At 37.8% G+C, this 13,386-nt stretch overlaps 1 protein-coding gene across 2 annotated transcripts in view; it reads left to right on the forward strand.

Moving 5' to 3' along the window:
- The window catches only part of LOC134647777 (nephrin), a 514,499-nt gene that overhangs the window by 390,069 nt on the left and 111,044 nt on the right, over positions 1 to 13,386 (forward strand). For both annotated transcript variants that reach the window (XM_063502080.1, XM_063502081.1), the window contains exon 8: positions 2,630 to 2,760. In XM_063502080.1, the coding sequence (XP_063358150.1) occupies positions 2,630 to 2,760 (131 nt within the window). The remainder of the gene's footprint in view (positions 1 to 2,629; positions 2,761 to 13,386) is intronic.

The following is a 13,386-nucleotide window of genomic DNA, read 5'->3' on the forward strand; positions in this document are numbered from 1 at the left end:
AATAAAATGTGTACGACCTTTATCAAAAGAGGTTCTTTATAAAACGTACCGCAACACAATACAAAACTACCTAACATTGACATCCTCGCTCGAGCTGGACAATGAAATAACATCAACTTAGTCAAACGCAAGTTCCTAAGTAGCCGAGAACAATTTACAAAGGATTGGAATACCGTTGCCCAAACGAAACGCTCGCAAAACTTATTGGATACAAACTTGAAGTACAAAGCCTCAGGAAAACAGACTAAGTAAAATCTAGATAAATAGATTCTTTGATTCTGTAAATTACAGTGACTTAAAGGCGGTTATGTTTACTAAGAGATCAAAGCTACGTCTTGTTAATAATTCTGAGCTCGTAAATTGAATCCTCAGCTTTTACTTAATCTGGTATCAAAAAGTTGGAAATTTCGCTAGATTTCGAGAGCCAATTAAAGTATCACTTTAGTCTGTCGAAACAGCCGTGTCATTCTTAATTTAAATAGGTAACCTAGGTAGTAGAGGTATACAATTATTGGTTGTACCTGTGGTTGTGGTTGTGCCCTTTAATTCTGGCACGCAGGATTCGGTCTGTAATATCTGTATTATATTTTTTGTTCCTCGAACTTGTAGATTTCTCAGTATCCAGGGCTTTCTTTTTGCTTTTATGCCAGACAAAGTTACTTTCCCATTTAGTTTTGTATATAACAGAAGATACCTACAGAATAATTCATTCATAATGTCTACTATACATTGGTGGTACTCGTATTTTATGTAAGCTCTTAGCTATCATAATACCTATGTAGGCCAAGAGCGTTATTTCCCCAATAACTATGATGCCCAAATTGCTTTGGCATGTAAAACCAGGGTTAATCAATACATATTATAAAACAAAGATCCCTGCCACGTCTGTCTGTCTATATGTTCGCGATAAACTCAAAGACTACATGTGCTTACATTTTCAGAGACAACAGTTTTCATCAACAAACACATTTTACTCTTCGATTTTAGCTTACTTACTCGCATATTCGCACGAACTTGCTGCAGCAGTATTATTGGTCTTGCAGTTCTGTTATAGTGTAGTAACATTCTCTTGAGACATCTTATTTTATATCACATAATGCTCTGTCCAAGTGAGAAACACCTTGCGGTACAGAAAATACTGCAATTGCTCACACTTAACGGCGAGTGGTTATGGTCGCTGTGTAGAGGTCCTTAGTCTTAAAAAGGCGTTACTATTTCTCAGACTGAATTGGACGTTATTATTTTACTTTATCGTTACGTAGACCATATTAATATTAAAAAGAAGACAGGATGTTAGTGCTGTTAAACTACTTAGCTTGGATAACATTCAGAATTGCAGAAATCTTAAGCTCTCATGAACATATAGGCTACTACTTTCTAGAACAAAGGGTGGACTTTGCTGGAAGGTGGAGAAAATTACACAGAATCTCAGGTAGACGGTTACGCGTGCAGAACTACTAGCTAGAAATGATTAAAACTAATACAAACGCAAAGTGGCTTGGCTGGACTTCAAATTTTTGTTTGCGTTTTTAATTTATTTTACATAGAATGCATTTTAGTGTGAGATATCACACTAAACTAACTAAATATATATATGAAAGAACAAAACAGTGCTTCTAGTTTCTGGAGCTAAGATGAAACAAAAGCGAACGGTTCGAAAAGATAGCGGCACTCGCCTGTATTTGTCGTCGATATAGTTTTCATAGTCGATATAAATTTTATTTATTGCACTGCAGTGGGAAGGCAAACATAACCCAGGGTAACTGGAGCGAAGTTTCTTAAAGATAACATGTACAATGTTTTAAATATATTATTGAATGTTAGTCGACAGCATGGTCGCCCACTGTACGGCTTCGGAGTAATTTTCTCCCGCAAATAGCTGAGGCTCCATTTCTTAGATTTTCACAGCGTTCTCTAAGAATGTATACCCAGGACTTCATTATATAACAAACAGTGTTTTGCAATGTGCATTAAATTGTATAATAAGCTACCGAATTGCATGAAGGAGCTACCTTTAAATAAATTTAAAAGAAGGCTTGTCAGTTATTTATTAGATAAAAAATATTATTGTCTCAAGGACTTTCTCTACGAAAATACCTATTCATGAACAAAATTGTTAAATTAAATTGTTATTAAGTATTTAAATTAGAATTTGTGTAAAATTTTGCATGCTAGTATTATTATATACATATAGCAGAATAAGCAACAAATTGTCAAAATTACACCTGTAGACATAAAATATGTACTTATTCTATGCAAATAAAGATATTATATTCTATTCTATTCTATATTTCTACAGAAACGGTAACGCGCAAGTCATAGATTTTCAAGCATCCGTAGTAACTTGAATGAATGAATCAATGAATGTTTAGGAATGTAGTGGTGTAATATTTAGGGAGCAATCCGTCCGTTATCCATAATTGACATCCCTTGAAGGATACCAGGACTATTTTTATATGGGATTCTCACGTCCCGGCTCTTTCTATTGAGAAAGAACGGGAGGAGCTTCCACACTAAACCCACATCGGCGTTTGACAATGTTCCGAGGCGTCCTGGGATCGCAAACATTCTACCTCAATACCAGCATTCCGTATTTTGACTATAATTTTAAAACTGTTTGTATTCACAGATCCTCCAGTGGTGCGGCTTCGGCTAGGCAGCACGTTGGCTGGCGGAGACATCAAAGAAGGCGACGACGTGTACTTCGAGTGCCACGTGCGCGCCAATCCGGTCGCGCGCAAGCTCTCGTGGCTACATGACGTGAGTATTCTTCTTGTAGACGCATCCGATGTAGTCTGCTAAACTATTTCGCGAGTCTGGCTATAAAAAAAAATCGTAATACCTACAGTCGGTCACGCTCCGCGACTGTTACGCCATTTCGGTTTCTAGCTAAACTGGACATTCCATAGCGTAAGTATGGTACAACCAATTTAGCTAGGAACTTAAATGGCGTAACAATCCCGTGCAGTGACTGTAGCTACCTACATTTCAGTTGTGGGACACGCTTATTAGGGCGGCGCAAGAGCAAAAGAGATGCGTCATTGTTAATGATTGACGATAGTTTTGCTGCCTTGCGAGTCCGGTGTAAGATATGAACGAAAGTTTTCATTATTCATAGCTATTTTGGAGCATCTATATTGCCGCACTGTGTATAACAGCCGCAACAGCATAGCCTCTAGTCGCCCAGACGTCAAAACGTGCCAAGTCAAATGCAATTTTAATTTGTCAAAATAAAGATTCAAATTAGAATGGAACGGGAGACCCTTTTATAGGACGCTGGGCCTGAGGATAGTACTCGTTTAGTTATAGGAAATTACACTAAAGATTTATTTTATTTCATATTTCTCCGGCTTCGTTCTTTAAAAGTCTTCTATTTTTTTAGCTTTCTCTTGAAACTGAACTTTCGCGTTTAGCAAGTCTAAATTAAAATACCTTGACCTAGTTTTACGAGATTTTTTATTTTATAGACTTTCAAGCCTTTTAACTTTTTAGTTGTAGGTCGACTATTTTAAGTATTTTCTGAGAATGAGACCTAAATTCTACACCGACAATTTTGACACTTTGACAATTTTATCTACCTACATTAGTCCGACATTTATTATTCAAGATTTTTTGTGAGTCTATGGACGATTTTTAAAAATTTTTGGCACGTCCAACATTTTCACGAGCGCCCGATGACTCCAAGTTGTTGAATCATGTATGTAAGGTTATGCATGGCGGGAGTGCACTGTGTTCTCATTGGTCGTACGAATGTGGGCGAGATGTTGCAAGAACCAAAGTAACATGCTCTGTGTTGCGCGGGTGCGTGCTCGAAGTAGGTACCACTGCAGGAAATCCGACGCATGCATCTGACCCGAGTTAGCGTTGCTAATACCATTTTTCAATAGGCGTTTACCAGCCCAAGACAAGTGGAAGCATTAACAATTGACATTTGATACATTTCGACATCATTCGTCCGTCTGTCACGACTTACACCATATCATCACTATCACTACATAGTATAAAAGAAAGTCGCTTCCCGCTGTCTATCTGTCTGTATTTATGCGTAGATCTTTAAAACTACGGAACGGATTTAGATGCGGTTTTTTTTAAATAGATAGATTGATTCAAGAGGAAGGTTTATGTATAATTGTTAACCCGTGCGAAGCCGGGGCTGGTCGCTAGTATTATTATATATTGGCGCGAGTGAGCTACTTAATGCTCCATAAGCGTTAGGAATAACATATCCCCTTGCGAGGCTATTAACGTAATGCGGTCCGAGCGGCCGGGCCATACATTTTGCAGCCGATATTACATACTTCCTCCTGTCTGAGCACCGACTTTTATGTGCGAAAGGTAAAACATAGCGTTCTACTTATAATTTTACTATCGCCTGCCCGCGTTCCTTTACGTAAAATGTTATCTATGACACTCAAACTGTATGGGGCTTAATACGTTCCACGAATCTTCTTTTTCCGCACACACTATATCTGCATACCAAATTTCATCTTAGATAATCGGTTTCGCGGGCTACACGTGTAGAGGTAAGGACAGAAAGAGAAACAGATAGATATGCCATACCTGACTTCAGAAAGGATAATTAGATTTGCCTGACCGCTGTCATAGCCGCAAAGGCATTTATTAAGTATATTTTATTTAATGATGCCACCTAGCTTTGGATTAAAACACGTGCTTTTATTATTAAAAAAATCATCACAAGACTACAGTTATTGAGACAATGTGGTCATCGTAATAATTTATGACCTCGACCGCAGACTCTGAATAGCTAATTTAAAATATTACACGCTAATTCGCGGTCAAGATTCACGCCGGCAATTCCATTTTGACTGCCACTTTTACAACCAGCCATACCGGACCTCATTTCGATGGCTCTAAATGCTACATTGTCGGCCGCATCAAACTCGCCATCAAATTGCAAGCATGTACTTTGTACACACAATTTGCATTTAATATCGTACAATGTCGTCCAAATATGGCGTCCGACATTGTCGTGGTCTCAGGGGTTCGGATTAATAGGTCCAAATGCGAGGGAAAAATCTGTGGGTGAAATTACTGTCGTTACCTAAACGCGTTGTGTTATAGATGTAATCATTATGTATGTGTTTTACAAAGGTAATTTAACTTTTAAATTTCGCTTTGAGCTCATTAGTTTGTTGATCCATTACGTGCCAAATAAATACATTGCCTATTTGTAAACGAGTTAATTAAGTTAAATTCTGTTGTAATTTCAAAAATTAAACGCTTCAACGATTGCGAAGTTTGAAGATTAATTAACTTAGGTATTATTTTGGTCGTCGGGTGATGGCCTACGATGTATGTGTGAAGATAAACGACTAATGGCGTTATTCATAAACAGCTGCCAACTTAATCAGTTGATGATCGTCGTTTGTCCCTATCTGTCGTTATGCCATAGAGAGGGACAAATGACGATCATCAGCTGATTACCTTAGCACACGTTTATGAATAACGCCGTAAGGCATTATGTATGTCGCAGACCGTTTACTATGACGGCTGCGTTTGATGGAATGTCAAGTATTGAAATAGTCTAGGCTTGATTGTGTTCGACTGCGATACAGTGACTTTTATTTGAATGACCCGAACAGCTGCTTTAATGGATTGGTTCCTGGCTGATTCTGATGACACCTCAAAATGGGAAAGTGAATTGGAATGTGTCGCAGTCAACCTCACTACATTCCTACAATTTATATTTATATGAATTGTATCGTTTTAGCGATGTTCATTGAGTATCATTAATCTACGTTATCGTCTATCTCTATTCGACATGTATTTATTTAAACGCTTGTAGCATCGTCCCGGGACGATAAGTGTCCAACAAAAACACGTGGAAACAATACAGGGTACAAAAAAGCGAGGGCGGTGATGCGTGTCGCGATCCGTGTAACAGCGCGCGACCGATTGCTCCTGAAAGGGTGAAACGGAACAAAAAATAAAAAGTGTACCCCGCCCGCGCCCGCACACATTGCCTGATTAAAACACGAGCGACACTGACTACCTCCAGTAGACTTGGCATTGGAAAGAGTTGACGAAGACTCGCGGGTACAGCTAGTATCAAATAGATAGTGATGGCCAAAGTGGCCAAATATATCGTAACACAGGTGTGTTATTTCTATGGTAACAAAGAGGTTACCATAAAATAAGGATGTGTAACGATATAATTACTCGATTAATTTGACCGTCACTATCTATTAGATGCTAACTGTACCGCAAATTGGCACCTATGAAACAAATATTTTGGGCACTCCCGGATGCATCAGAATGCGACGCCAGTGTCCTAAAGTAGGAACGGCTATTACACTTCTAAAGTACAATATGCGCTACTTAGTTAATTCTATATATCCTGCTGTTGCACTATACTATACACGTGACTAACAACAATAGCCTTCTATTCTTGGAGCACAATTTTTGTTGATATATCGTTCGAATTTAAAATGTTGTGAGACATACTAACATTGAATAATTTTGCGGTTTAGACTCACTTGTTTTTAGCAGCGTTCACGACGGCCGTTACGTCGTGGACGCTGCTCGCACTGCTTGTGAAAGGAGACCTATTAGGCAGGGACCGGAAAACCCCTTTTAAAGATTAATCGTATCGATAAAGTAACCCTATTAAATGCTTACCCAGAGGTCATGGTTACCCTATCGTTTGGCTTACCCTATCGTTATGGAAACCATTTTCAATATGATTAATCATGTTAGATGTGGTTTCCAAATTAAATAGGGTGTAGATAAGGTAGTTAAGCCTATAATATTTACCGCTTACCCCTTAATAGGGTAACCCTTTTCCCGTCTCTTTTCTACGTAGGCAGCTATTCTACCTTTCTCGTTTTAAATTGAACAGGACAGAATAGGCGATGGAAGCGGAACAAATGGAGTAAATGGTTGCTGTTATGTAGGTATTTATTCTGGAGTAGTGATCAAAAATAGTCGGGTTTTGACCGATTTGTTTGTTCGATCGTATAATTGTGACGCTATATATGAAAAGGACCTTATTGTCGATGGCTTTGTTATTGTAAAGGAATCTAGTTACGATATAATAATATGCAAATTGCAAAGTTATATTTACTATTTTTTTACACGAAAAACAAACCTTACATCAAGTTTGAAAATTAATGCCGATAATGACGCTGCATAGAAATATTTTCCATTTGTTGGAGCGATGACCTCACTGGAGCGGGGATAAATGCGAACACACTAATAAGGAATGTATTCCCATTTGTCCCCGCCGGGAACAGATGGGAATAGGCGCTGCATATAAAACGTTCCCATTTGTCTCTGCCTCACGTATGGCAGCAGTGTTGTAGGGCGGGAACAAATGGGAATACATAAATATTGGTTGTATTCCCATTTGTTCCCGCGGGGACCATTGGGGAAAAAACGCTGAAGAGAAATCTTTTTGATTTGTCCCTACCTCATTTAGGCGGGGATAAATAGGAACACACCAATAATTAGTGTTTTCCCATTTTTTCCCGCCGGGAACAGGCGCGGCATAATTATAAAATATTCCCATTGTCCCCGCCTCATGTATGGCATAGGTCACGTGGGTCGGCGACAAATGGGAATCCATACTAATCCATACTAATATTATAAATGCGAAAGTGTGTCTGTCTGTCTGTCTGTTACCTCTTCACGCTTAAACCGCTGCACCGATTTAGTTGAAATTTAGTATGAAGATAGTTTGAGTTCCGGGGAAGGACATAGGATACTTTTTATCTCGGAACTCACCCCTTAAGGGGGTGAAAAGGGGGTGGAAATTTGTATGGGCAATCAATAACCGCTGAACCGATTTAGTTGAAATTTGGTACCTATGGAGATAGTTTGAGTTCCGGGGATGGACATAGGATACTTTTTATCTCAGAACTCACCCCTTAAGGGGGTGAAAAGGGGGGTGGAAATTTGTATGGACAATCAATAACCGCTGAACCGATTTAGTTGAAATTTGGTATGGAGATAGTTTGAGTCCCTGGGAAGGACATAGGGTAGTTTTTATCCCAAAAATCTCCCCTTAAGGGGGTGAAAAGGGGGGTGGAAGTTTGTATGGGGAATCGTTAAAAAGCAGATTGGGTAAAAATAAGCTACCCAAATTTAGTAATTTGGGTACCCCCCCACGGTTTTGGGTGGAGTTAGTACTCCACGCAGACGAAGTCGCGGGCAAAAGCTAGTATTATAAATACGAAAGTGTCTGTCTGTCTGTCTGTTACCTCTTCACGCTTAACCCGCTGAACCGATTTAGTTGAAATTTGGTATAGGGGTAGTTTAACTCCCGGGGAAGGACATAGGATACTTTTTACCTCAGAACTCACCCCTTAGGGGGATGAAAAGGGGGGTGAAAATTTGTATGGGCAATCAACAACCGCTGAACCGATTTAAATTAAATTTGGTATGGTGATAGTTTGAGTTGTGGGGAAGGATATAGAATAGTTTTTATCCCCGAAATAATCCCTTAAGAGTGTAAACAAGGGGTGGGAATTTGTATAGGGGTTCAATAATTTCTTGAAAAGGGACATGCCTTTTATCATGTAAAAAAAGTTCATAAGAGATAAATGATGTTTATGTATTTGTGACCAATTGTATTAGCCATACCTTTAAGGGTGAATAGGGATGTGATGGGGGTGGAAGTTGAACTTCTTCAACTTCTCTAACTTCTTCAACTTTCCCAACTTCTTCAACTTCAACTACTCCAACTTTTTTATCTTCCTAAACTTCTTCGACTTCTGCAGCTTCTTCTTCTTAGTCAACTTTAACTTCTTCCACTTTTAACTTCTCCAACTTCTTATCTTCCTAACCTTCTTCAACTTCTCCAACTTCTTCATCTTACTTTCAACTTCGCCAGCGTATTTAACTTCTTTAACTTCGTTAACTTCTTCAACTTACAACTTCTTCATCTTCCTAAACTTCTTCAACTTTTACTTCTTCAATGTATCCAACTTCTTCAACTTCAAATTCTCTAACTTTTTCTACTTCTTCAAATTCGCCTTCTCCAACTTCTTCAACTTCAACTTCTTCAACTTCAACTTCTCCTACTTCTTCAATTTTAACTTCTCTAACCTTTTCAACTACAACTTTTCCAACTTCTCTAACTTCAACCTCTCCTACTTCTTCAACTTCAACTTCTCCAATTTCTTCAACTGCTCCAACTCGAAATCCTTCAACTTTTTCAACTTCTCCAACTTCTTCAAGTTTTCCAACTTCAACTTCTCCAACTTTTTCAACTTCTTAAATTTCTCCAATTTCTTCAAATTCTCCAACTTTTTCAAGTTCTTTAACTCCGACTTCTCCAACTTCTTCAACTTCAACTTCTCCAACTTCTTCAACTTAAACTTCTCCAACCGTTTTAACTACAACTTCCTCAACTTTAACTTCTCTAACTTCAACCTCTCCTACTTCTTCAACTTCAACTTCTCCAACTTCTTCAACTTCAACTTCTCCAACCTTATCAACTTCTTCATCTTCAACTTCTCCAACTTCTTCAAATTCAACTTCTCCAACTTCTTTAAATTCAACTTCTCCAACCTTTTCAACTTCTTCAACTTCAACTTCTCCAGCTTCAACTTTTCCAACTTTTTCAACTTCTTCAACTTCAACTTCTCGAACCTCCAGGTTGGAGTGGAAGTAGCTTTGCTACAGGTAGCTAAAAGTTCTACATCTACATCCGTTCCACACCAATTTTGGTGGCTAGCCATAAGCCGCGCGTGGCGCTGTCGCCACCTAGCGGCCTTATCTGTCCTGATCGTAACAGACGCGTTTTGTTAGAGAGTGAGTCTTCTGTACCTAGTACTATTATTTCTGTGGTTAAGATACAAAATTAATAAATAAAAGAAAATAATATCTTAAATTAAAAAGTGCTCAAAAGACCTTCGTTATAAATACTGTTCGCATTTTTGACTAATTAGTCATCCCTTTTGGGGGTGAAAAGAAGGGTGTAATAAAAAGCAGATTTGTTTTAAAATTATGGTACCCAAATTACTAATTCCACGCAGACGAAGTCGCAGACAATAGCTAGTACACCTATAATGCACCTATTAGTACCTATAATGAGTATATTACTATTTGTCCCCGCGGGGAACATATGGAAAAAGACGCTGCATAGAAATCTTTTCCATTTGTCCCCACCTAATTGGGGCAGAGACAAATGGGAACACCAATACCATGTGTATTACCATTTTTTCCCGCCGGGAACAGATGGCAACAGGTGCTGCGGCCTGCATATAAATCATTTCCTCCATTGACGTATAATATCTAAGGACGGGCTAATGGGGCACTAAAAATCGTACTAGTTCAGCGGTGCTACCCACGAATTCCAGCCAATCGTGCAGTCTAACGCGACTAGTTGCGACCAATAGCGCGCGTAATGCGAACTCGTTAACCAATCGCGCGCGTGATGCGAACTCATCATATATATATTTAAAAAAGGGGAGGCAAATAATCTTAATAACTACAGACCAATAACATTAATTCCCGTTCTATCAAAAATATACGAGAAAGCATATTATAATAGACTAGATAACTTCTTAACAAAAAACAACGTTCTAAGACAGGAACAAAATGGCTTTAGGAAAAATAAATCCACAACATTGGCTTGTTTCGAACTCAACAATCAAATAACAGAATGCATAGACCAAGGTATTCCTGTTGGCGTACTATTTCTCGACATGTCAAAAGCATTTGACACGGTTTGTCATAAACGCCTCCTCCAAAAACTAGAAAAATACGGAATACGCGGACCAGCCTACTCCTGGATTGAAAGTTACCTCAATAATCGAGAGCAATGCACGGAAATAGCAAAAGTCATTAATGATCAGCGTTCTATCTTTCAATCGTGTTATAAAGTAAATAAGTATGGCGTACCGCAAGGCAGCATCTTAGGCCCCCTTTTGTTTCTTGCTTATATTAACGATTTACCTGATTCGACAAAACATAATTGTATATTATTTGCTGACTACACAACGTTAGTAATTAAAGGAACAGACATAAATAATTTTGAAAATGAGATAAACACAGCTCTACGAGATGTCATCGAGTGGTTAGAATTGAATAACCTTCAAATTAATGTAGACAAAACGAAATTTATGGTATTTAAATCTTATAAATCTAGAACTCACCAAGTTGTAGTTAAACATAATTTACAACAAGTCGAAGAAGTAAGTAGCACTGTCTTTCTTGGTATGAAACTCGACACACATTGTAGTTGGAAAGAACACGTAGACACGGTCTGTATCACACTGAACAAGTTCATATTTGCTCTTTGGCGTATTAAGCGAACTGTTTCGTTCAAAAGTGCCTTATTAATTTATCACGGATATGTTATGTCTACTCTACGATATGGTGTAATTATGTGGGGCAACTCTGTTAACGCCGACCGCGCTTTTGTGGCTCAAAAAAAATGCGTCCGTACCCTTTGCGGAGTCCACAGACTAGAATCTTGTAAACCACTATTTATTAAGCATAAACTACTATCCTTCCCCTGCCTCTATATTTACGAGATATGCATATTTGTTAAACTTAATATTGAACTATTCACCTTCATAGTAGACAAAGAAACAACACGGTCACATAGACGCTGTAGGTTAGCATTACCAACTACTAGCAAGTTAGAACTTAGGAAAAAAAGCGCGTATTGTATGTGTATTAATATATTCAATAAAATACCAGCTGAAATAAAGATATTGCCTATTAAAAATTTCAAAAAGACATTGTATAATATATTAATTGACAATTGTTTTTACAGTATAAACGAATTTTTATTGCATACGTTTTAAAATGTAAATTGACATCTGAAGATCTTTTATAATTTATCCTATTTATTGTATTTTTTGATTGTACCTACTTAATTTTCATTTCAGTATTTTCATGTTTTAAATATTGTTAGTTGATGCTAAATTATAATTAATCTTGTAAATATACCTAATATAATGAACTTTAAATGACAGAGTGATCTACCTAATCACTGACAACTGTTTTCACACGTCTACCTAGACTGAATATATCATGGGACGCAATGCTTGTAATTTAAGATCTTATAATACCATATGTTCATTGTGAATAAACGATTTCATTTCATTTCATTTCATCAACCAATCGCTTTGTAGCGATTGCACACCGCTAGGGCTTCCAATACCGGGATCCCGGTATTTCGGGATCCCGGGATCCCGTCTTTTTAAACGCATTTTTCAATACCGGTATTTTTAAAGGCAATACCGGGATCCCGGTATTTTAAAAAATTAGGGAAATGCGCAGTATAAACCCTTTAAATCCATTATATTCGGCTGTATCAAAAAGCTTACTAAACGTCAGACGCATCTAGAGTTAGACCAAGAAAAGTCTGCAACGATTTTGATAGCACGCGCAGTGCAAGTGTTATATTAAACGTCAAACTTCTATAAAAATTATGACGTACAAATAACACTTGCACTGCGTACTGCGTATGCTATCAAAATCGTTGCAGACTTTACTTAGCCCGCATTTTATTATTGAAACAAGATCGTTGCCTAATGCGTCAGGTAAATATTTGGTGGTTGGTGGTGGATGAATCCTGAAGTTATGTGAGTGATGAATATGATGATAGTGACATTAACATTAACATAATTAGTTCTTATAATTTTATCAAAAAATAAAACGAAAGAGCAAGGATAACTGTAATAATGGCAAACCAATTTTGACGGAAATTTGAAAAATTGTTGTTTGGTTGGTTAAGTTGGACTACAAATGTGACTGTTGAGGTGAAGTCAACAAATTGGATAAAATTATTGACAACCTGGAGTGTGAAATAAAATTATTGCAGATGGCGGCATTGATTGTTTATTTTTGTAATAGCTTTTAGGACATATCTGGTATTCCACTTAGCCTTTCTAATTCCCCTTTGTAATAAAACTATATATTTTTAAGCGATTCATATCCAATACCGGGATCCCGGGATCCCGGTATTGATGAAGACAGTTTCGGTATTAATACCGGTATTGTGAGAAGTCCGGTATTTGGAAGCCCTACACACCGCTGTACTGGCGTAATGCCTCATTTTTCTTGCCCGTAAAGCCAGTCCCTAGATATCTATGTCAATGATTTCCTCATTTGTCCACGCCTCATGTATGGCGTCGTAGGCCACGTGGGTCGGGGACAAATGGGAATACAGCAATAATACAATTAATGCACCCATTATTACCAATAATAGGTGTATTCCTATTTGTGCACGCAGGTAACCTAATATCAGTGTTGGGCATTCAAGAATAAAATCATTATTTGAATAAGAATTCGTACGAATAAAATCATCTCGATTTTATTCCCGTCAAAAATATTCAAATAATTTTGATCGGGAATAATTCGTATGAGAAAAAATTTAATGAGAATAACTTATTCTTAATCAAATAAATA

The sequence above is a fragment of the Cydia amplana genome, chromosome 5, assembly GCF_948474715.1.
Source record: "Cydia amplana chromosome 5, ilCydAmpl1.1, whole genome shotgun sequence".
NCBI classification, from domain to species: Eukaryota; Metazoa; Arthropoda; class Insecta; order Lepidoptera; family Tortricidae; genus Cydia; species Cydia amplana.